Source organism: Dermacentor albipictus, chromosome 4, assembly GCF_038994185.2.
Source record: "Dermacentor albipictus isolate Rhodes 1998 colony chromosome 4, USDA_Dalb.pri_finalv2, whole genome shotgun sequence".
NCBI lineage: Eukaryota > Metazoa > Arthropoda > Arachnida > Ixodida > Ixodidae > Dermacentor > Dermacentor albipictus.
In genome coordinates, this window is record NC_091824.1 from 65,591,259 (window position 1) to 65,616,186 (window position 24,928).

Sequence of the window (24,928 nt, forward strand, 5' to 3'; positions counted from 1 at the left end):
AGCGACTCCGCTCACTGACCGAGAACTTTACGAAGAGGTGGAAATTTCGGCCAGCATGACCAAAAGCGCGTTTCGACTGAAAATTCAACGACTCTGTTGAGTAGACGACTTCGCATGACTAGTAGAGTGGCTCAGTGACTGTGTTTCAGTAACGCTTAACGGTGCTACGGAGCTATATCTTTGTGGTGAGGAATCTTCAACGTGGACTGCAAGGTGTCCGTATGTTGGAAATAGCGTCTTTCACTCTTCCTCAGCCAAAAAAAAAAGGCATGCACAAACGTACGCATTTGGGCTGATTGGTTCATGATATGAATAGAAAAAAAAAACAGTGCAATGAACAGGATGCTGGAAAGAACGACATTTTAGTTATATGTTTGTAAAGATAGGTTCTGTGTACTGAGTATTGGAACACGAAAACAGAAAATTCCTTTGCGTCGTTGGCCCCTAGGTCGCGAAATTTTCACACCTTGGTAACACTAAAAGGTACTGATTTCCAAATGAAATACTGTTGGAAATCAAGAAAGAAAGAGTGGTTTATTACTCTCTTACGCACGCATTTTACTTGGCTGCGCTGCTGCTTTGTTTTATGCCATAAAAAATGGGCTACTGAAGTTTGATGACCTCGTGCATGTGGTTTTTCTCATAAAATTAATTTTTCTATGACCGGCGACTAAGGATTAGAAAGCACTCAATGTAACGACTCTAGTGCCTCAGCAAACTCAACGGGGCTTTCATATAATCGTGAGGCTGGGTCGCTTCACTCCACCAGAATACTTGCCTGTGGGATAAAGACTGACTTACAGGCTTGTTGGTTCCCGATTACCGGGAAAAGAAGAACGGAACTGTTAGACGGCACGAACCTGGATGTCGCCGGGTTATCTAGTCTCTGCCTTGATAGCTCGCGTGCATGAAATAGCCCGCATCATCGGAGACTTCGATGGTGCATGTTTGTGTTCTCTTCCGCCAATGTCTAGATTGACATCTGCTTTAATTTGGCGACTGTCCGGCGAAGACGGAGAAAGCGCTGTCTACTTCCTGAATTGTGCAACACAGGTAAAGTTTCTCAAGGAGTTCGTTAATGTTGCACAAGGAGTTCCTCATCATCCAGAAAACAGGATATGTAGGGAAAGTAATGCGACTCATTGTCTTATCACATGCAGAGGAATTGGGAGGGCTGAGCTGGTAACAACCGTTTCTGGTAGGTGTTAGCTCAACGATCCGACGCAGCTCAGTCACTTCTTAGCCTTTACGTAGGACGGAGCGCACGAGAAGCGAACAGTTGTTTCAACGTTGCGTCACGGTTCGAAATGCTGTGCAGAGTCGGCCACCAATACGTCATGCACATTACATCATGCAAAGGAGCGATACGTCTCATTGTAAAGGATGCACTGAAACAAACTAATAAACTTTGGCTGCTCCAAGAGGACCCACACGCTAGAAAATACGCTGAAGACCACGACATTGCACTGACGTGCGGTCACTCTCGTTCCAGCTCTTAACTAGAAAAAAATTTGGCCTCTGTTTTCCACACTAGTAATTAGCCCCTTTTCTCTGCCAAATGAATATAAATTTGGCAGAAGTACTTGCTTGTTTCAACTGATGCAGTCTGCCCTTTAGTTAACCTTCAGACATGCAAAAAAACAAATCTCAGGCTTTAGGTGCCAAAATCAAGATACGATTACGAGGCATTCTGTAGTGGGGACTCCGGATCGATTTTGATCACCTAGAAGTCTTTAACGGGCACCCAACGCACGGCAAACTGGCGTTTTTCGCATAAACTGCAAGACGCACCAGCGAAAACGAGACATTTACAGAGGCATCCCGACATCACAAGACGATCGCAGTACGCCTTGTGATCGTCCCGATGACTCCCTGTCTTTCCTTCCACTGTTGTGCGGCCCCACTTGGAAGCCATTATAAAAAAAAAACAACTAGTCCATCACTACGTCGACATTTACACACTCACAGCGGCGGAGGTAGCTGCTCATGACGGCCGCTTCCATGATCCCGCTCACGGTCACGAGGCAGGCCTGCTCGAATTTTCGGCCTTGCGCAGTGGCCATGACGGCACCGCTGGAAAGTGGCAGAAGCTGTCGAACGAGTCTCCAGGACAGCACTAGCCGCGCATCGTCACGGCGGATGGCCCCGTTAGCCACGAGCAGCTTGGCCACCTCCGTCGAGTGTCCCAGCACCACTAGAGCGTCGGATTCGTCGTACGCGCCGCCCGTGTACTTCGCGATGAGTCTCCGCCACTCGTCTGAAAAAGCGCACGTATTAGGTGCGGTGAGACGTTGAAAAATCGTACGGAAGACTTACAATTAGACGAGTGATGACCATGGTCGTGCACTTATAGTTTGGCTGTCTATAATACATCACACTTGCAAAAAAGCACATTTCATTTTTTAAATATTTTTGTCTAAGTTATTTCACAAATGCACCATATTTCTTTCGGATAATACAATGTGGAAAGAACATATGACCAACAAATAACATCGGCTCCATCTGATCTCCTTATTAATCTCGCCCTGACATTATTCGTGACTACGGAGTATATTGCTAATTTAAAAATGACACTCGAACAACCTGGGTAAAAAATGTCTTCTGCACTCTTAAGACACAAGTTCACTTCGTTCATCACGAACTCTCTCGACCCGCCGTGGTTGCTCAGTGGCTATGGTGTTGGGCTGCTGAGCACGAGGTCGCGGGATCGAATCCCGGCCACGGCGGCCGCATTTCGATGGGGGCGAAATGCGAAAACACCCGTGTGCTTAGATTTAGGTGCACGTTAAAGAACCCCAGGTGGTCAAAATTTCCGGAGTCCTCCACTACGGCGTGCCTCATAATCAGAAAGTGGTTTTGGCACGTAAAACCCCAAATATTATTATCACGAACTCTCTGTCATGCGAAGGTCGCAATATTGCAATTACTGTATTTTTTCTTTCTTTTTTTTTCACGTGGGGATACAGATTCCCTGGTTGCTCTCAACAGGTGCGTTGGCTCCATCCACGCACGCAATGTCGTGCGCGGGTTTAAAGTCCAAAGTTCGTCTATTCTGCCCAAGGTGGACGATCACCGACTGGCTTACCCTTGGAAACGACGCCTCCAGTCAACGTGCCGAATTCGCCAACGGTCGTAATCGCCCCGTCGCTCGACACATTTTTCAGCTTGTGGATCAACGTCAGCACTGATATGAAATGACAAAAAAAGAACTGCGGCTGATGCAACGCACCTCGTTGAAATCTACATTCAACGAAGCTTCCTTTAAATGCATAAGCAATGCAGAAAGCTGCGTTAGTCTCCGTTTTCTTTTTTTCATTGTTGTTGTCTTTTTGCAACGTCAGTGCAAGGTGAAAGCGGACGCCCTTGCCCAAACCACATCATCCAAATCTCAAGCTGTCCAACCGCCGCCCCTTCGCATCTGCTCGCGCGCATGCGCATGTGTCCTCATGCACCCTGCTACACAGTGTGATGCATGCGGCGATCGGCTCAAAGAGTTGGCGTTGCCACGACAGAAGTATGCGCGCGAGCTTTTGTGTGCATGAGTAGCGTGTGGAAAATGCGCATGGACGTCAGGAATGCCTGCGTAGGGTCTGCGAGGCAATACCCAACTGGAAGTTCTGACGTACACTCACGATGCCCTAAAGCGCATGATTGCAACGCCAAATCGGTTTCGTGAGCTTGACGGTTTGGTGTCAGTGATGGTCTCCTTGAAGGCCTTTGAAATTAGTGCAACCTAGCCAAATGACGTCCTCCTAATGTTTATCACCAAGTGACCTGCTTTGAACGTGCGCACGATTGTTGCTGAAATAGTAATAAAGGGAACAGAAAGCGATTGTGGACTAACGGTTAGTGCATGGGGCTGCTGTGCTGGGGGACCGAGGTTCGATGCCATGATCGGGTACGTAACCTTCTATTAACTACGAGCTATCCTGGAAGTCAGCAGCAGCGCTCAGCATCCATGGTTGAAAATGTCCGGGACAGTTCGCAAAGGAACGTTTGGTATAAAAAAACAAGACTTGATACATAAGTGTCACAGAGATAATCGGGATCCTCCTTTTTTTACATTATTCTAATGTATTCTGCACACTTGACTAGTGACGTTAGCGTATGCCGCAGGCCCAGGTTTTCGAATAAAGCCGTGTCCCATCTAACTGGTTTCGTTCAGTATGTTTACCCAACTACGTACTAAACGTTGCATTCAAAGAAGATTGACCGGTTCGTCTAGTTGGTATTACAATAATTTTGTGGCCAATAGCGTTTATTCGGAAATAGTTCAGAAGGACAATAGACAAGGACGAAATGCCCGACTGCATGGTGTAGGATGGACACAGAAACGCTACCAATGCTCATTCTAATAACGTAAATGAACAAGGCCTTGTAAGATAAGGAGTAGCACTACACCTCCTACAAAGCACGGCCTTGTGGACTACTTTTTGCAGTTATTTTCTTTGTTAGAAAAATCCAGAAAATAATGTAAAAGAGGCATCGACAAACTAGTCGCTATTTCTTGTTTTTGTTAATGTCGTTTCTTTAATATGCATTAATAGTGCTTGAGAACTAGAATTTCCAGAGATAAGTGTCTCAAGATTTTCGAGCAGCTCTCTTTGCCATTACATGTTCTTGTTAATGATTTCACTTGTTTAAGTAGAAGGTTTGTGTCCAAAAGGAGACCAGTACTTGAGTTTATCGTTTCTAAAGCTTACCAAAATATTCATAACTTCGGGCTGCCGTACAACAAAACCACCGGCATCTCTTCGAGTTTAGCGTCAGGCAGCAGCCTGTATTTATCAGCGGTTTTGATGGCTAAAAAAATAACCCCCATTTTAATTCCGCGAAATTAAAAAAAAAGCGTAAAACACAGAAACGAAGGACCCCATATACACACTGCCAGCCCTATACAATTCTATGGGATGATACCAGCTGATTGCATACGCGGCTTGCGGACCACACGTGCAAATTTTTTCTGGCATGCTCTCATCGGCAATTGGTGGCTAATATTGCTCCGCATTATATCATTACTGACGTCTGATGCCACGAGTTGTTGGTTTTCGGAAACCTCGTTGTTTCATACTTCCTGCAGCAAATTCATGTGTGTGTTTCCTGTTGTTTTTTTTTTTTCAATCACCTTTGCTGAAGCGTGCAACGCAGGTTTACCAAGGGGGAAAAAAAAAACGTACGCTTTCCTTCGGCGACCGCTATGTGATTGGCTAGCTGAACGATGTCCAGGTTTGAGTCGTACTCGTATAGAAAGTAGGCGTAGACATCAAAGTCGACAGCTGTATTTTTCAACCATGGCTCGTAGTCTTTCTCTGTATCCATCTGCAGTAAAAGTGACGCCATCGCAAGACGTTACATTTTGAAGTGCACCTAGACATTGTCTAGCGATGTCCCCAGATTACTCGCAGATTTTGGCGGTCGTTATGCGGTTCTGGTTTCAGAAACAGCAGAACTCGGGCACTGCACCGCTTCAACACTCTAGAAAAGGCTCAATTACATATATGCTCTATTTCTTTTTTTATTATTGTTTTCTGTTTATTGACTGCACAGATAAAATTTACTAGGAAAAAAAAGAAGAGAATACAACAGTAAAACGTACACATTATGGTAAGTTCCTGATCATACAAGTTCAACTAAATCTAGCAAAACGCAAGGTACAGATTAGATTATGGGGTTTTACGTGCCAAAACCACTTTCTGATTATGAGGCACGCCGTAGTGGAGGACTCCGGAAATTTCGACCACCTGGGGTTCTTTAACGTGCACCTAAATCTAAATACATGGGTGTTTTCGCATTTCACCCCCATCGAAATGTGGCCGCCGTGGCCGGGATTCGATCCCGCGACCTCGTGCTCAGCAGCCCAACACCATAGCCACTGAGCAACCACGGCGGGTCAATACAAGGTATAAAATATACAGACAATCGATTTCAGGTAACTTCTCAGTATACACTACAATACAACACGCATCTACACAGACACAAAACCGTACAAGTATAGTCGAATTCCTACGTTGGAAATGTTTGGTAAAGTTGCGCAAAATTGTGAATGGTTAGCAGCTGATACTGCCGAGCCGGGAAGGTGATTGCAGTCACCTGAGATGCGGGAGGAAAGACTACTGACAGCCTCTGGTTTATCGCAACCTAGTTCCGGCATTGTGAGGATGGTGTAATTAGCCTCCAATTAAATAAAGATACACTCAGTGATCGAAATTGCTTGATAAGCGCGAGAATTCACGAAGGTTTGCTTTTTATTTCGGCTATGCTTGCCGTACGGCGATATTTATTGAGAACGAAAGAAGTAGAGTTCTTTTAAACGATTTCAAGAGGGTAAACTAAGTTATAGGCGACTCGCATGAGACCGCCAGCCTTGTGGTGCCATGAGGCGACGCTGGTGTCTTTTTTTTTATTTTTTTGCCGCCATTGTGAGGAACAGACACGGGCGGACTGTATGTAGTACAGCTTCTCGACTTGCACAACGCATGTTTGTATGTTTTCTACTGTTTCTGCAGCATTCCTTCACTGAAATTTGGCATGCCGACAAACATATATATATATATATATATATACATATATATATATATATATATATATATATATATATATATATATATATATATATGTATATATATATAAATAAACGAGAAGAAAGAGGGTTAACCGAGGGGCTCGATTTTTATTAGCCATATCAGAAGAAGCCAACCACTTTTTTCATCCACTTTAATTTCCATTAATTTATCGTTTCCTTATTTCCTTTATTAAGCACAAGTGATTTCCCCTATGTTGTCCTTGGTGTCAGTGTTTGTTGGCTTCTTCTGATATGACTAATATATATATATATATATATATATATATATATATATATATATATATATATATATATATATATACACGCACCAAAGCGCAGGCAGTGGGTCTAGGTGTGCAGTTCCGGCCCTAAGGTAAACAAGTGGACGAAATGAAGCGCGGCGTACAATGCGCCGACTTCACCGTAAATGTCGCCTGCACGTGCCCGTACCGACCGCCCGTTTTTCACACAAATTGCGACATTTCAAGTGCGGCAGCGGCGATTCGCCAATGCAGAGTCACTCAGTAAACTTAAACTAATGTGCACAGCGGAAAGTCGGTTATAGTTATTCATTTGTTTTGTTCTTGTTTTGTTTTTCACACTCTTAAGCTACAACGCCGTCGTAATGAGCTGCGTCACTCGCCCAAAAACCGTGGAGGCGACAGAAACGACGTTTGTTGAGCCAACAATGGGCAACGGTGGCTGCGACATGCTGACGCGATCCAATGCTTCGATATGGCGTTCGAGAATCCATTAGCTTCGTCCGTGCTATAGACCGTTTCATCGGGCGAGGAGGATAGGGCGCGCGGAGAGCCTTTCCTCCTCTCTGGCTTGGGCGATCCGGCGCGACACTGCTTGAAAGTATTGCTGTCGCGTGCTGCGGAACGATTTCGAGATGTTCTAGATGGTATTTTGTGAAATTTATGCGACGTCCGTTCATATAAGGTCGTCAGGGAAGCCTTTCGGTGCATCGGTAAGTATAGTAGGCGGAAATATCCCTTGCGGGTGCAAAAATGTGACGCGTTTTATCAGCCGCGGTATACGCACATTATCAGTCGCGGTGTGTGTATGCGTTGTGAACCATTTTGCTTATATCGGTTTTAATTCAACAAAGAAAACCGCTATCTCTGTATTAGCGGCATGAAATGGAAAATCTGCTCACTATCTGATCGCTTGGTGTAGGGAGTAAAACATAAAGCATAAGAGCGCACGCTCGTGCACAGCCCACCTAAGGCAACCACGAAACATCTAAGCGGCAGGCGCTATCAAATATTTGTGATGCACCGGCATCGTTGTCGCGCATTTCAAGTTAGTAGGCTTCAAATTACCATATATCTGCGCTAGCCTTCCTGCATGAGGCCGATGGCGCTGCTCAACGCAGCGATCACTGCGGTTGGTGAACCAGCACGGTACATATGTAAGCTGTGCGCTTCGGCATTGGCTTTTTGGCCTGCATACATCCATGATATATGAGAGATCACATAAAAAGAATGCGATGCCTATTTTTGATGACAAAATTTCCGTAATACGTGTGAGTGCGTCGTAGAGAACGGAACGAACACAACCGAAAAAAAAATACGGTTATCATCCTCTTTCTCGAAAAAGCAAGATAAAACGCGCTAACGCCGCAATAGGGCCTCGCGTAGTCACGCCGCACAACGTTTATAAATATATAACCGCTGATGCCGTATGCTTGGATCATGCGGTATATAGAACAAAGATATATGTAATCCAGCACCTACCACTACTTAGGACGCTCGCGCAGTTCGTAAACAGTCCCTCTGCTGGACAAGCGTAATTCAGACTGTAAGGTATGCTGCTATTACTTGCCAAAACTATTTTATTCAGGGACGGAAACCTCATCCAGCGAACCAAGTAGTCACGCAATGCAACCTGCAGCGAACAGTTTGAACGCTTCTCAAAGTATAACATCACAGCTCCTATCGTAGCAGAACAGTACCCACGCTCACGCTGCTACGATCGTAGCATATGTTTCATGGCTCCTAAACTGCAGCTTAGATATAGAGGATAGTACTGCAATAAGGTCACATTAGCGATTGGAACATTCAGACATACACAATTGATCTCCGAGGCTGATTGTAGACTCGAATATGCGCGCACACATCACGCTGCGTGTTCCGTCCACCTCAACGCCAGCAGAAATTCCGGCCATGACGCCATAAACTAGTTCAGCACGTCTCACAGAACCGTTTATCACGTAAGACGCACGTCATACTAAACAGACCGCACGACCGCGAAAACAAACGCCAGAAACTACCGCGGAGCGTATACCTGCCATGCAAAACACCTCTTTCACCCAAGCCAGTATGGCGCTGCTCATAGGCGGCGCCACTGCGTTCACAATATGGCGGCGCCTACGAAAAAAACGGTCTATAGGTGAGCGCCCGGAATCTCTACACAAGTACACGTGTGGCAGCGTGCGCCATATTGTGTTTTGCGCGCTCTTTAATTTGTTTTCCACTACCACCACCACCACCACCACCACAACCCCCCTTTTTCTTTCGTTTTCGTGCAGCCTTTCGCCGTCGTCGCTTTCGCATTGTGTTGTCGACGACGCCTTCCTGGTGCAAGCGCCAGAGCGTGTCAAGATACTCCGCCTATCCTCACAGCAGGGAACCACGCTCGCGTTCGAAAGCCTATATGGCTATGCGATGAACATGCTGCGTGCATGTCAAAACACCAAAGCAAATTACCTCAATGAGACCTCTATAGCAGGGCGTTGCCAGACAAACAAACCTCTCTCTCTCTCTCTCTTTGTTTGTTTCTTCGTCTTTTTTTCGCTAGCACCCTGCATGCGTTCGCCCACATGTCTACCATGCTTGCTGGCGGCGGCAACCAAATTTGCGCGCCCGGCTGCCCGCATTATGAAAAAGGCCTAGCAGTGTTAGGATCCGAAATAGCCGGATTAATGTTTAATAAAGGAGGAGCTCAAAATGCTTAGGGGCGAAGTGTAAGTTGCGACGAAGGCATCCTAATGTGTTGTTAACGCTGCTATTTAGTTCGGTAATGGTAGTGAAGTTATGTGAACACCAAGATATTGATAGCACGTTACAGACTCGAGGAAACAGCTGTGGAGTGAATATGAAGCCTGACTGGTCCAAGTACGATAAATATGTGACACGTTGCACTTGGTGACGTAACCGAAGGTCACACCGTCTGGCTATATGGCGTCAAGGTCGTGCTGGAATATGGTAACACTGTTATGCCCATGAATTCCTCTGTAAATAACATAGTCGTCAGCGAAAAGGTGATTGTTAGAAGACACACAGAGAGGGAAATGATCAATATAAATTAAGAATAAAAGAGGCCCTAGAACCAATCCTTGTTGTACTCCCGAATTAACGGAACTTAACGCAGAATTCAACGTTATTTGCGGTTACGAGCTGTGAGCGATTGCAAAGAAAATGCTGAAGACAGGTTAAAAGCTTACGGTCAAAGGGTAACATGCTAAGCTCAAAGAAAAGCAGCTTATGGTAAACCTATTCAGATAGTTTGCGGTGGTCAATGAAGATACCATACGGAGATGAGCCACTATCGAGAATGACACGAAGGTAGTGAGTGAAGAATGCTAGTTGTGCTTCACATGAAAAATTGTCGCAAAACCCATACTGCGACATCGCAGAAAAATGAGATTGATTCAAGGCAGGTGACAATGTTCGAACATAAAACGTGTTGAATTATTTTACGAGGTATACTAGTCATTGACATGGGTGGTAGTCTAGCGGCAAATTTTTACTTGCTTATTTGTGGACTGGCAACACACCCTCGACCTTCCAGTCAGAGGAAAGAAAGCTACATTCTAATGTTTGCTGGGAAGTTTTAGTGAGTATAAGCGAAGAAAACGCTTGAGTGCCTTTGAGGAATTCAGCATTAATTACGTCTAACCCGGGCTGGATGAAGTTTTAAGAGCATCAATTTTTTCGATATTGATAGGATCCACTACCATTGGTTTGCTATGGGGAAAGCCAAATTACATGGGCTGCGGCAAATTAGGGTTCGGGGCTAGAACGAAACTGCGACAAAATACCCTGTTTGAGACTATCGCGCAGTCAGAGTCTAGTACTGGCACTAAGCGTATAGGATCAGACAAGGGTTGACTAGAAGCCACAACTATTTTTTGGTAATCGGTTAGCGTGGGAGATAGGGTGTTTTGCAAAAGTTATCTTCAGCTATTACGACTGCAGATACGTAGTTATTAGCCCCGCAATGTGCATTCAAACGTTCCTTGGATGGGCAGTTTTTAGCTGAACAGTACCGGCGTTTCAGTGTTGCTCAGTCGTTTGATTGGGTGCTGTATCGAGGCGTCGTGGCACGCGTAAGAATCGTACGCGAATGAACGTGTTTGTCAATTAGTACATGTTCTTTAGCAAAAAAATATATTCCAGTTACTTCTAAAGATGAGCAGAGAAATTTGAACAGCTCGTCGCTGTTGACCTGGAAGTTGGATACATTTTATGTCCGGATAGGTTTCTCGCTTGTACGGTGTTTAATAGGAGGTTTACGTACATCAAAAAGAAAAAAGGAGAAATAAATGACCTCTGAAAACAGGTGGATCTTGCGAAACCCCACTGTCTTGTGGAAAAGCTTTCAATGGACAGAGTGGCAGGCAGCCTGAGTCTGCAAAATAATACCTTAAAGGGAACCCTTACTTCCCATCGTTAAGCACAATGTAAAGCATGTGGTTGTAAGCCTTTCCTCGATAGAACTGCGATCGTCATCAAGCACAAAGAAAAAAAATCTCGTGAACTTGCAGAAGGCTTCCGCAAACAGATAATGTCTGATGATCGCGTATGGGAGGCGTCCATCTCTTCGTTAAATTGTGAGATGCGAACGCATGGTGATCTCTATCATTTGACTTAATGACATGCGCACGCAGATTGAGTCGCCTTTTTTGCTGTTTTCTTCTTATTCAACTTTAGTTATTAGGTGGCGCTTGTCATAAGTTCCTTTTTGTCTAGCCGTCGTTTCCCACGCCGATTCAAAAAACTACACCTTGGATCCAGACCTTACTCCGTTCCCGTGTAGTTAGACAGGCCCCTCTCATATGAAGCTTCCCTTGAAGTTTATAACCTTTCGTGTTCCTTTGAAAGGGGTCAGACGTACGGTCAAAACTTTCTTTGCTTGCCACTTCGTGGTCACGCATCCGAACTTGACGTAGGTCGGAAAGCCGTACTCGAAGTTCAGCCTCACGATCCTCTCGGCGATGTTGAAGTTGGGATCGGGCGGCATGTTTGACAGGTCGAGTCCGACTAGGCCGAGGAACGACTTCAGCGCAGGTACCTGCATTAACATTGACGTCGTGGTGATGCAGGCCGCTCATTGATGCAAATCGCTCTGCCTATTCACTTTATCTCGTAAAGTTACCTATGCCCATGTGGTGCAGACATTCCACATAATGCGGAATGTCTGCACGGCTTCTGCAACCACCGAATGCAGAAAGACCGCAGACCTTCTGCAGTCACAGAATGCAGAACGTCTGCAGAACTTCTTACAGTCACACGATGTGTAAACCCTGGAGAACTTCAGCAGTCACAGAATGCAAAAAGCCTGGCCAACTTCTGCAGTCACATAATTTGGAAAGTCTGCAGAACTTTTGCTGTCACAGAATGCAGAAAGCCCGCGGAGCCTCATCAGTCACAGAATGTGGAAAATTTGCAGAGTTCCTGCAATCACAGAATGCAGAAAGTCTGCAGAACTTCAGCACTCGCAGTATGCGGAAAGCCGGCAGAACTCGCGCAGTCACAGGGTGCAGAAAGGCCGCAGAAACCTTGAAGTAACCGTAATTGCGCACCTCGGATCGAGTAGTGTTCGCCATACTGACGCAGGCGCGGAACAAGCCAGCAGCCTTCTGAGTGGAGTTCTGATGCGAGAGCGGAACGTCGACGGAGAGCAGCGTGGATTCGGTCAGTTCACGCATGTACAGCTGGACCTGCGGTTACAGGCGGTGCTGACAGTGAGTGCAATCGCCGTGACGCACGGTCTTCGATGTGGGCGCAGAAATGCAACGCATTAAGATGTGGCAGCCACATTGCAGAATAGCGAGTCATAAAGAGTTCCTTAAAATATTCTCTGAACATCAAATGGGGCCTATTGGCAATGAGTTAATGTGCTGTACGGCGAAAGACACAACACCTGCCGTGGTAGTGTAGTGGCTACAGCTTGGCGCTCCTGAGCTTGATGTCGCAAGTCCGATCCCGGCGGCGATGGCGGCATTTCAATTGCGGCGAAATGCAAAAACGCTCACATACTTAGATTTAGGCGCACGCCAAAGAAGCCCATGTAGGGAAAATTAATACCGAGTCCGCTACTACAGTTTGGCTCATAATTTGTTTCAAATTTTTAAAGGTATGACTCAAGAAGAAGGTAAAACACGGGTGTGGCACTGTGCTCACGGCTAAGGTTGATTGGAAGAAAATTAATACCTATTTATGGGCGCTAAAAATATGCGGAAGAAAGGTACAATAAAAACAAGAGCACCACCACCAGGAAACTTCGATGAGGTATGCTTACTAGTAAGCGAAATGGGGCTATGGTTGGTTGAACTACTATGGGTACTGATGTGGAGTATAGACTTCTGATTGGCCCTCTTTGAGTACGAGCTTCATTTAACTGGTTATGATACTTTTGTCTTCTCTGACAGTGTAAATGACACTGGCCTCTGTCCCATGCACTGCAAACTCGGGAAATGATAGAGCATACTTTTCTTTTTATTAGTGGCAATTTTCTTCAGCCCTCATCAGACAAGGCGAGCACTAGGATTTATATGCGCCATGGGGAGAATGATATGCACAAGCTGTAATTGAATGGGAACACTGTATAGCGAGCAGGACAGCTGTAAGAATCTGTGAATAAGAGAAGGGCGTAGTATTTGTTGGGAAGGGTGATAAAATCGATGTCAGGGTATGGAGAAAATCTAGGTCTCAAATTTCCGTATATGAGAAGGTGACACGTCTCACAGTCTCAATGTGAAAGTACAGTTTTTAAATATACCAGGTGGTTGATCAATATCCTTTTTTTTTTCAATACAGAATTTTTAAATAATTTCTTGTAGCAGATGGCACAATTTTAATTTTTGAGCTGGATTGTTCGATGAGAGGGACATTATTTGCACCAGAAATTGAAATTCCTGATCACCTAACTAGAAAATTTTAATGATGAAGTTTTTAACTAGTTATTTTACGGTACCAATTGCAGAATTAAAAAATTGTGGGGTTTTACGTGCCAAAACCACTTTCTGATTATGAGGCACGCTGTAGTGGAGGACTCCGGAAATTTCGACCACTTGGGATTCTTTAACGTGCACCTAAATCTAAGTACACGGGTGTTTTCGCATTTCGCCCCCATCGAAATGCGGCCGCCATGGCCGGGATTCTATCCCACGACCTTGTGCTCAGCAGAAATTGCAGAATTGTAGCCATCGAGCTTGCGAGGCATATGTACTTGAAAGGAATTCTGAGGATGGCACCGGTTTTGAGATAAGTGCTGCCAAACTTGCTGTAAAAATTCGCTGTTGTTACATTTAGCTTTTATTGCAAAACGCCGTTTTATGCCCTGAAGCAGAAAAATAACTAGGATTCCAATGTGTTTCGTTGCACACTTTGGAAATTACTATCTCAAAAACTGGTGTCATGTTTAGTATTTGTCCAAAGTGGACATGGCTTTGCGAATTCGAAGGCTACAATTTGTAAATTCCTATTTGTCATAAAGTAACTAGTTTTTTTATTATCTAGGTAGCCACAGCGCGAGTTTTACATGGCAAAGGGGGAGGGGGTAGCAACAAGGAGTAGATGTAAAAAGTAGCAGGTACAACAGCAGACACGAACTAACCGAATGTAACACATTGCTTCTTAATAAGGCCCATAAAGCACGAAATTGTGACAAACCACATAAAGCACGAAACTTGTTGTACCGAGGTTCAATCCCACCACCGGGCACGTAATTAATTTTTTTATATGAAATATTCGGCAAAATCGCAGCCAGCAGTCACGGTAAGGAAAATCCGAAAGGGTGCAAAAAAAAAAACTCCGCTTAAAGAAATATAGGGCAGGCTGTATCAGGGACGCAGCAGTCGAAAGCGTGAAAAGTCTTGTGCGGGCTGCGGAGGGCGTATTGTCACTAGGGTACAGAAATCGACGTAAGGAAACACGCAAGTTACATTTGTTCACGCAGTAGATAGCTTACAGGCTTAACTTTGTTACAGCTAGCTGCGGTCTTGCGGTGTAATCTTGCAATCGTGCTTGTTCCGTACTCTTATCCGTACTCGTGAATCAAGACGTAAAACTCGCAAACCTTGGGTAACTTCTGAGTAACGCCAAGAAATTAAAATGAAAAACAAGTTTTACAATATCTTTTTAAATTCACGTTCAACAGATTACCTGCGGATGTTTAAGAAATACAGGAATAGGCTAACAAAGAAAACTACGCCAGGCACGCGCGGAATACTACTCTGCATTACTTGAAGTTAAAAATGGTCGACGCGATTTGCTGTGGTCAAGATTAAATTTGCTACTGAGACGGGAACAGCGACAAGCTGCCCCATGTACGCTAAAGCTAGATAATAAAGGTATATCTGGAGAAGAGCTAGCACATGCCTTTAACAATATTTTACAACCCTAGCTCATAGCAATCCACCACGTAATTCTAATAAATACATTAATTCTTACAATGATGAAACGATATTTCTGAAACCGGTTACAACAGAAGTTATATCAGTAATAGAAAGCCTTAATAACAGCCGTAGCTATGACATGGACGGAATTCAAGTAAGGCCTGTGAAGCATGTTGTAGGAGTCATTGCGCCTGTCATTGCAGATATATTTAACTTATGCTCAGCTACCAGCACATTTCCTAATAAAATGCAAATAGCCAAAACAACGGTTCTGTATAAGAAAGGAGACCCCAATTATTTAGGAAATTATAGATCAGTATCTATACTCCCAATGTCCTCTTAAGCTTTTCAGAAAGTTTTATATACTAGGTTGTCTAATATTATTAATAAGCATGATCTTCTGTCACCGTATCAATTTGGGTTTTGTAAAAATAAATCTGCCGAATTAGCACTACTCGAACAAAAGGAATACATACTAACACAGTTTGAAAAGAAAGCCTTCGCTATTGGTGTCTTCGTGGACTTCTCGAAGGCATTTGACTTAGTGAACCACACTATACTACTAAATAACTTAGAGTGTTCACATAGAAAACAGGCTGTCTGCATAGACAATATGAAATCTGAACTAAAATCTGTTACTTCTGGCATTCCACATGGCAGTATATTGGGACCATTACTATTTCATATGTACCTTAATGTTATTATCTCTAACATTAACTCCACTGTTAAATTTGTTATCTACGCTGATGACACTAGCATCTTTTTTGCTCGAAATGATTTAGATCTTCTTGTTCGGGAATGCCATGACACTATGAACGAATTACAAAAATGATTCGAATCCAAGTGCATGCGTAAGAAGACACAAACTGTCATATTGCGCCCTAAAAATAAACCAGTTCCCTCCTCCCTGGACATTAAGCTGAATTCACGACGTATAAATGTGGTTGAGCAATTTAAATGTCTCGGAGTAGTTTATTCCTCCTGTATGTCTTGGGAAAATCCCGTGGACCGTATCACAACGAAACTGGCTCAAATAACTCGGGCCGTAGGCCGGCTCAGATACATTCTTCCAAGGCCAGTAAAATTACTCCTCTATAATTCCCCTTTTTTATTCCTATTTAAACTATTGTCATTTATTATGGGGCCCAGCCACAATTAGCTGTCTTCAGCGCATCTACATTTTGCAGAAGTTCCTTCGTCATGTCCACAATGTCCCCTGGGACTCACCGAGCGTGGATCTCTTTCTGCAAAGTAGTGTGCTGAGGATCCACAACTTGTATAAATACCGCTTAAGTGTTCGGTTTAAACTGGAAACACGGAGAAACGTAAACCACATGCTTCACCTTGCTGATTTACGTACCCGAGAAGCAACCTACAAGACAAGGCATGCGGAGAATTGGGTAGTGCCGACCCCTCGAATAAATTCCGGTAGAGAACGCCTGCAATTCACTCTTCCTTCCCTCTTAAATGCTTATGTATATAATAATTATGATCTCTTCAGTGCGTCAAAGAGTGCTTTGCGTGCTATGTATGTTACCATGTAGGTTCTGTTTTTCTTTGTGGTGACTATTGTTTAAATATTGTATAATTCTGTTATGTTTTCTTTCTTGCTTGTCCATTATTGTACAACTGCTATTAGACTGCAATTACCTTTGTTTTAAAAGCCTTGCTGTGAAACCACTGCCAAGCAAAAGGGGGCTGCGGCTTTGTCAAGCTGTTTCTGACAGCTTTTTCTGCACCTCCGCTGTCTGTATTTGTGCAAGGCAGAAAAGAAGAATTTCATTTTTAGTGGGCCCATTTGCTTTAAAAAAATGAAGATGCAGCAGATGCGACGAGTCTGAATCTATATATTGACACGTGTACTTGTCTTTATCGGGCGACACGTTTTACCGCCTAACAAATGTTATCGCACAGCGCAGGACGTGCCTGCATGTATCAGACATTTCTGGAATGTTATTGATGGTTCCATCCGCTGTCTGTGACTGAACCTTGTGTAATCTGAGTGCATATGTGCGTGACGCGAATAATGTAGAGCTTTGTGGAAGACACGCGGGTCCCAGCGATTACTCTGGAACATTCGACGACTGATGTATAAAAGCCGACGCGCTTGACCCGCTGATCAAATTTTCGACGATCGCCGAGTGTATTCGCCGCTATCGTTCATTGAGTGTAGCCTGCTTTTGAGGGCACAAGTTCGCCCAATAAAACGCTAGTTTCGTTAATCACTGTTTTGCTGCCTTTTTCACCGTCACTACCCCGTGACAATACATACAGCGAACCTTTCTGCGAGCGCATAGGGAGTCGAAACACGAGTTTGTGTTTACGGAATGCCCGCACAAAGTGACACGGAAGGTTATATTCGGGCATTCTACAGAGGCTAATGAAATGCCGCTGCCGCTACCGCGGATGTGCGAAGGGGAGCTTTCTGGTTGGATTTCAGCAACATGGCGTATGAGTAAAGCTCAGTCCATTTCTGGTTCTTTTTCTTTTCTTTCCCGCGCAAGGCCGGTGGCGGCGCTACCGTAAAACCCCTTGATGATTTGAAAGTAGAGACACTCTCCTCCTCACGGCGCTTTCCTCCTCAATTATCCTCGCCCGCCGGCTGCGCACGGCGCGCTATTCCTCCTGGGCTCCCGCGGACGGGCCGCAGGATTCTATGGAGGTGTGGTATTTTGGGCCAGTTGCGCGCCCCAGAGGGGTTGAAAATTTTGAGAAATGCTAATAACAGCATCGATAATGCTGGAGGCGACGTTTATGAGGAGGTTGGTTTTTTCTTAAAGCCGTATGAACGGGGTATACTGATTTAAAGGGAGCTTTGAGACGAGTTCTATACTCCAGACAATTTTTCTGCCACATGATCAGATGCTTTACTTCGTGCGTCAGGTCTAGTATTGCTTGTGACACATCCCTTTGTGTGTGGCTTATTAATCGAAATCCTTAGACCTCTGTTTCAAGGTCCCGTTGTGAGCTACAGAAAATATCACGTGACCGAAGGAAGGCGGGAAGCGAACGAAAGCATGTGCAGCCACGTATAAGAGATGATTAATGATTAATAAGTGATGACTGATTAGTGATTGGATTGTTGTTCATGCACCCTAATCCACCCCAATCGGTCTTAATACCCTTTCATCAACACTTCACTTTAATCCACCATAATCCGCCTTAATCCTCCTCCACGCACCTTAATCTTTATTCATGCATCCTAATCCTTCGTAATGCACTCTAATCCACCTTAATCTTCCTTAATACACTCTAATCAATCTTAATCCTCCCTAATCTACCTTATGTCAACCACTAATGATTCATGAACTTGGATAATCATTCTCTTATACAGGGGCGGACATGCTTTGGGTCCCCTCTGGCCTTCCTTGAGTCACGTGATACTTCCAGTTTACAACGCAACCTTGAAACATAAAGATCTAAAGGCTTTCGCCTGAAAACTAAAAAAAAAGCTCAATTTTGACTAGGTAACGCTCATCACCTACAATACTACGTGGATACTTGCCACTATTTTTTTTCAGGGCGCAAAGCAGAATCAATAATACTGCGCTTCCGACTGAATAAGAATAGTTAGCGACGTGCGAAGTGATGGAGCCGCCCCAGAATATTAAGCATACTGAGGACAACCGCAACAAAAACGCTGGTGAGCAGGCCGGAAGAATGAAAAAAAATGCAGCATTGCGGGATGCTTTGCTAGGAGCTATAAGAAAGACTCCTCAGCTCGCAAACAACGCTGTTCTTTGTCAGAACAAAGTTGCTTCGACTTATGTCATGCAGCCACTGCTTCCTACGCAAGCCGTTACGCTTTCTTTGTGGTATCATAAAAACGGCATAACCATCTTCAGGCTTCTTGCTGCAGTTATATGCGCAACAGCCCGGCATAGCGCTAGAACATAGACCAGAAACACTGCGCACAACGTTCGCTACGCCCAGCTAAAGCGCCGAGCCAGCCGTGCTCGGGAGGAAAATGGCGCGAGCGAAAAAGAAAAACACAAGCAAAACTCAAGATCCGCGCGTTTCCCAGGGCAACGGCAGGGAGACCAATCGTCGTGAGAAAAACGGGAGCAAGACTGGTCGCCGCGGGGGAACGCGCAAGGGGCGAGGAGGTCACGCGGTGGCGGCAGAGTTCAAAGAGTGTCGCTACTTTCAAATTATCAAGAGACCTTACGCTACCGCGGCTGCGAGCGCCATCTGGTGGTGGCACAAGGCACCCAGTGGCACCCGCGGCGCGCGTACTGCGCTGTGATTGGTTGGCCTATTCTGCACAAGAACAGCCCAGCCGCAGCACCCGTGGGCACGAAACCCGGCCGCCGGCCATATTCTCAAAGAAAGGCTTCGCTTATAAAATGGTGTTGGGCTCTAAGTAGAGTGTACTAGACTGTTCTAGTGCACTCTAGCTCTAAGGTAAAGAAATGAGATTCCCCCCGCCTCCCCCCCGCTACTGGTGGCGCCTGAGACTGCCTTGTGCCGGTCGGCACCACTGCTCTTGTAGATGTTTGGGCCTCCTGCGCTTGCGCTTGCCACAGTCACCTGCGTTTGCGCTCTCTGTGGAAACAAACACGTTCCGCCGTGGTTCATGGGGGTTGGATATCCCTTTGCCTTGCTACCCGACTCTCTACACGCCAAATGCTCAGCACGTGTAGAAAGCGGTAACACCATAGCTGAGCGATCGTGAAGTTTCTGTTACTGATTCCAAACTTGCAGGCATTAGAATTCCTGATGAGCACCGGTCTTTGGTTTCATAGATTATGCCTATACTATGGCTGAGGGAGCTCTCTCAAACGCAATAACTGTCTTTCAGATCGACAAACGTACTGCCGAGCTATGCCTCTCTGAACGCCGAGAGAGAGGGTAAATTTAACTATCATTGCGTCATGCGTGGTGCGGCAATAGCGCAGTCGACGCACGCGATACATGCATGAACGTGTAAAGTTTTTTGTTTTCTTTTCCCACTAAGAATTTCCGCTAATAAAGGCGCGAGCGTAGTACGGCTGCAAAGGTATAAGCCACAAATGTATAACACATTTTTGTTACACGCCGTTTCAGCAAGCGACGTTCTACACCGAACTGAAAGATGTTTCATGTCTAAAGCAGGTAAAAATAATTCGTGAACTTTTGTTAATGAGTTGTTTATACAAAATGTTTCGACTTATTATGCAAGTTACGTCAGCCTCTTGGAGTAATCCAGCTCCATGAATGACGTTCTGAAATCTGCTACAAGCAATATATTTTTTTTAATTCTATAGACCATACTACTTCTTCATCGTTCAGGGCAGTCAGGATGCCCGATATTGAAAACTTGTCATTCTGCGCTATTTATGGCCCCTTTGTAGTCCGTGTGATTAAAAAAGCTTTCTGCCGGTGTTGCGTCGGTTTAACCCATGGAGTGGCAAGACGATCCCAGCATAGACTCACCGAATGGATGACGTCGAACGCGCGGCCACTGAAGCGTGAGCATACGAAGCTGTAGAAGTCGTCGCACGGCTCAAATCTGCGGTCCAGCGTGGATTTCAGCAGCTCCGTCGCGTACCGACAGTCGCTCGTGTTGCATTGCTGAGCCATGCTCTCGACGGCGTGCTTCCGCTGCACGGAGAGACAGACAGCGGTGAATTCCTCTACAGTCAGTGCTTAAAGCCAAGAGGGGTCTGTAGAGTGCGGGCGCCGCCCCCCCCCCCCCCCCTCCTTCGTTAGGCATACTGTAGCACTGCGGCAGGCATTGGACAAGCGCTGGAGGTGATTTTATTGCCAGTAGTGCCTTGTGCAGGGTTATTCCGAGTCCTCAATTTTTCGATTAATGATTCGGTCACGCTTAATCGGTTGATGTGGCACGAGCAAAAACAGGAAAACAGGTATTAATGCACAGCTGGACGCATTTCCCCGAGGCACTGCACATGACGGTCACCACTCTTATTGGTCGACTAAGATTGTTGGCACTGCATACTGGCACGCGTGAGCCACCTGAGCGTGAAGCTGCCTGCTCGTGAATTAGCGAAGGTTCACCTTGGTTTGTTTAGGTTGCCAGTTACTTTTCAATCATTTAGTTATGCATTATGAGTGCTGTGTTATACCAAAGACGAGTGCATTTTGTCCACTTTTGTAAGTGGGCAAAATGCAAGGCGTGCAAGCATAAGATATGTTGTTGGAAGTACCCGAGGTTGTCGATTAAGCAAGGCCACTAATGTTCTGTGTTGCAGCTATACTCAGCCTTTACCTCCCGAGTTAATTTTCAAAAGAAAGGGATCCCTAATGCGAATTTTTTCTGAGTGTTTGATTGAATTGGTACATCAAATGCTCGAAATACAGTGAGAATAATACATTTCCCTGCAGAACAACCATAAAAATGTGTTTAAGAAAGTTGCCTTCACCACACTGCTTGAAGTTGCCTTTTTCAGGGCCAATAAAGCGAACACAAGGTGAACGCCCAAGCACATCTTCCTTAGCCTGTGAGAGTTGTGACGTACCCGCCGTGGTTGCTCAGTGGCTATGGTGTTGGGCTGCTGAGCACGAGGTCGCGGGATCGAATCCCGGCAACGGCGGCCGCATTTCGATGGGGGCGAAATGCGAAAACACCCGTGTACTTAGATTTAGGTGCACGTTAAAGAACCCCAGGTGGTCAAAATTTCCGGAGTCCCCCACTACGGCGTGCCTCATAATCAGAAAGTGGTTTTGGCACGTAAAACCCCATATATTATTAGAGTTGTGACGAAACTGACTGTCATGTAGAATCGCATTTAGTCATATAGGTCGTACGGCACCGAATTAAGGCCAATAGCACAAGGAGTGTCATTACGCAGTCTTCACAGGCGTATGCGTTTCCTTCCTTTTATAATTTTCTTTATCCGTAATATCCCTATCGCTTTTGATGGATTAAATACTTGTTCTGTTTACCTTGTGGCACTGCTCAAGTTCTCTACGTTTGAAACGCCTGATGAATTTCTCTCTCTCTCTCTCTCTCTCTCTCTCTATACATATATATATATATATATATATATATATATATCTTGCGTTCGCTTTATTGGCCCTGAAAAAGGCAACTTTACGCAGTGTGGGGAAGGCAACCTTCTTGAACACATTTTTATGGTTGTTCTGCAGGGAAATGTATTATTCTAAGTGTATTTCGAGCATTTAATGTACCAATTCAATCAAACACTTGGCAAAAATTTGCATTAGGGATATATATATATATATATATATATATATATATATATATACATATATATATATATATATATATATATATATATATATATATATATATATATATATATATATATATATATATATATATATATATGTGTGTAAAGAGAAATTCTTCAGGCCTTTCAAACGTGAAGAACTTGAGCGGTGCTACAAGGTAAACAGAACAAGTATTTCATTTCAACAGTTTTGACCAGTGAACCGATCTTCGTCAGGGTTTACATGACAATGGCAGTTCGGCACTGATAGCGAAGACACCAGACCGGGTGCCCGGTCTGGTGCCTTCAATGTTTCCTTTTCCCATGGGTAGCTGTGGCAACAAATCTAAATTTGCAGGGAACGGGTGTCATGCTATGGATCATGTGCTGGTGAAGTTTAACGGCAATTGAATGATTCAACTTTTTTATAACTTACTACCCACGGCGGTAGCTCGATGGCTATAGCATTCCACTGCTCAGAACGAGGTTGCCGATTCGATTCCTGCCGCGGCAGCACGCATTCCGATGGCGGCGGAATGCAAAGACGTTCGTGCACCGTGCTTTGGGTGCATGTTAAAGAAGGAAAGGTGGTCAAAATTAATCGTCCGCCACAACGTGCCTTATAATCAGATCGTGGGTTTTACACGTAAAACCGCAGATAAATAAAGTAAATTACCTTTAAAAACTCCGCGAAGCTTTTTGCAAGCATCTGATTATAACGTAGAATGTTTGCCTGGGAGAATTGTGGGAACCAACTTCTTATTTGGCAGAAAATGGGGAGGGTGTTACATGGCCAATGTTCATGCACAGTATGAAGTGTGCGGGTTAAATACGACCTTCGCAGTAAACTATCAACTTAAAGAAGCGCAAACAACATACCACATCACGAAAAATTTTAGCGCCCTGATCATTAAAAAAAAGACATCTGGAATCGAGAGCACCTTCGCACAGCAAAACAACAACAATAAAAAGTCGGGTAGGTTGTATAAACGGCGCAGCCGCATTTGGAAACGTGAAACGTCTTGTGCCTGCTGGAGAGGATTCATCGGCACCAGGGTAGTAATGGCCTAACCAAATGCAATGTGTACATTTATTACGAATTGAAAAGAATAATGCCTAACTTAGGTTACAGCTAGTGTGGATGTTACATCCACAGCTACATCCGTATCATCCACAGCTAGTGTGGATGTTACGGTCGAATTATGACGTCATGTTCGCACACTATTCGTAGTGGGCCCGTCTGTTTTGCAGGGGCTGTTTGAGCACTAGGGTACAGAAAGAAAGTCGCAGTTGCGCCTGAAAGGCGAGACATTGATTACGATAGCAAATGCGTAAACAGTTACGCGAAGTAAGGATAGTAGCATGGTCCTTCAATGCTTTCTGTGAAATGTATTCAATGACCCTGATAGTAGTTTTATTGGCCGTATAAGCTTGCAAACATTCGCTTGCTATCTAAATTAACAAGCATGCTGTCAGTGCGCTCAGGCAAACATATCACGCTCGATGACCGCGTGCACTCGCTGTCAAAATTCTGGCGTGAGGAAGCGCGGCAGCAGCAGCGAGCGAAGTGACCTTCGTGCTGTGTATCGCTTCAACGTAAACTGAGCGGCGAGAACGCAGTGCGCACAAAGGTATGAGCCGCCGTTGCACCTAGGCTCAGCCCCCGACGCAGATCGCTTTCAAGATAGGGCACGCGCGACCGCGCAATGGGCAGTTGCTGCCGGAGGTCAACGCCTCCCCCTTCCTTCCCTCCCCCAGCGCCATGCGCGCGACGGAAGACAGCGCGTTTCCTACCCGCTTTCCTCCCTTGCACGCGCGATATTGAGGCGCGATCGTCGGTGGCCCTCGGGCGCGTTCGGGACCCCCGGGACCTTTCGCGCGACAGAAGACGGCGTGTTTCCTCCCCGCTTTCCTCTCTTGCCCCACGATCGTGTGCATGCGGAGCATGCGGAGCGCGGCGACGGTGTAATCGAGCTTGGATTTTATGCTCAATATCATGGCGACAGTGACGGCGACGGCAAAAATTCATCTGAAGTGTCCATATAGCTGCTATCGAAATAATAACCCACCCTCTACTGGTGGCGCCCGAGACTGCTCTGCGCCACTCGAGCCTACCGCACTCTTAGATGATTGGGATTATTGCGCTTCTCAATTTCATACGTGTGCGCTCTCTATGAAGACAGACACGTTCCGCCGGGGTTAGGGTTGAGTATCCCTCTGTGTTGTTGCGTGCGTTTCACCTCGCTGTTTCTGGATCTGAAGTGTTGAACGTAGGTGCACCATGGCCACGGAGCAAGAAATATAGGAGTGGAAACTCCGCTGTTTGCGGCGACCAGAAAAGGTCACAAGCCCGCGGATATATTTTCATGCTGGCGGCACCTGGCGGCATGGGAAGAAATTACCGCTGTTTCGGTTGCCAGGGCAACCGGTCGAGTGTTGCTCCCGTTCGGCCGCGCGCGCCTGACTTCTACTGAGGGCACTCTCGCGCGCTTCTTTACCGCTTGTAGCCCGAAAAGCAACTGCGGCTACGCTTCAGCCGTTTGAGCACAGTAAAAAATAAAA

The 24,928-nt window shown here is 45.3% G+C and overlaps 1 protein-coding gene across 1 annotated transcript in view; it reads right to left on the bottom strand.

The window, feature by feature from the left end:
- The window catches only part of LOC135897604 (neprilysin-1-like), a 74,586-nt gene that overhangs the window by 38,201 nt on the left and 11,457 nt on the right, over positions 1-24,928 (bottom strand). Inside the window, exons 4-9 of the mRNA XM_065426284.1 lie at positions 20,607-20,774; positions 12,375-12,512; positions 11,687-11,863; positions 5,178-5,319; positions 3,086-3,184; positions 1,967-2,257 (exon numbers count right to left, since the gene is read on the bottom strand). Coding sequence (XP_065282356.1) covers positions 1,967-2,257; positions 3,086-3,184; positions 5,178-5,319; positions 11,687-11,863; positions 12,375-12,512; positions 20,607-20,774 — 1,015 coding nt within the window. The remainder of the gene's footprint in view (positions 1-1,966; positions 2,258-3,085; positions 3,185-5,177; positions 5,320-11,686; positions 11,864-12,374; positions 12,513-20,606; positions 20,775-24,928) is intronic.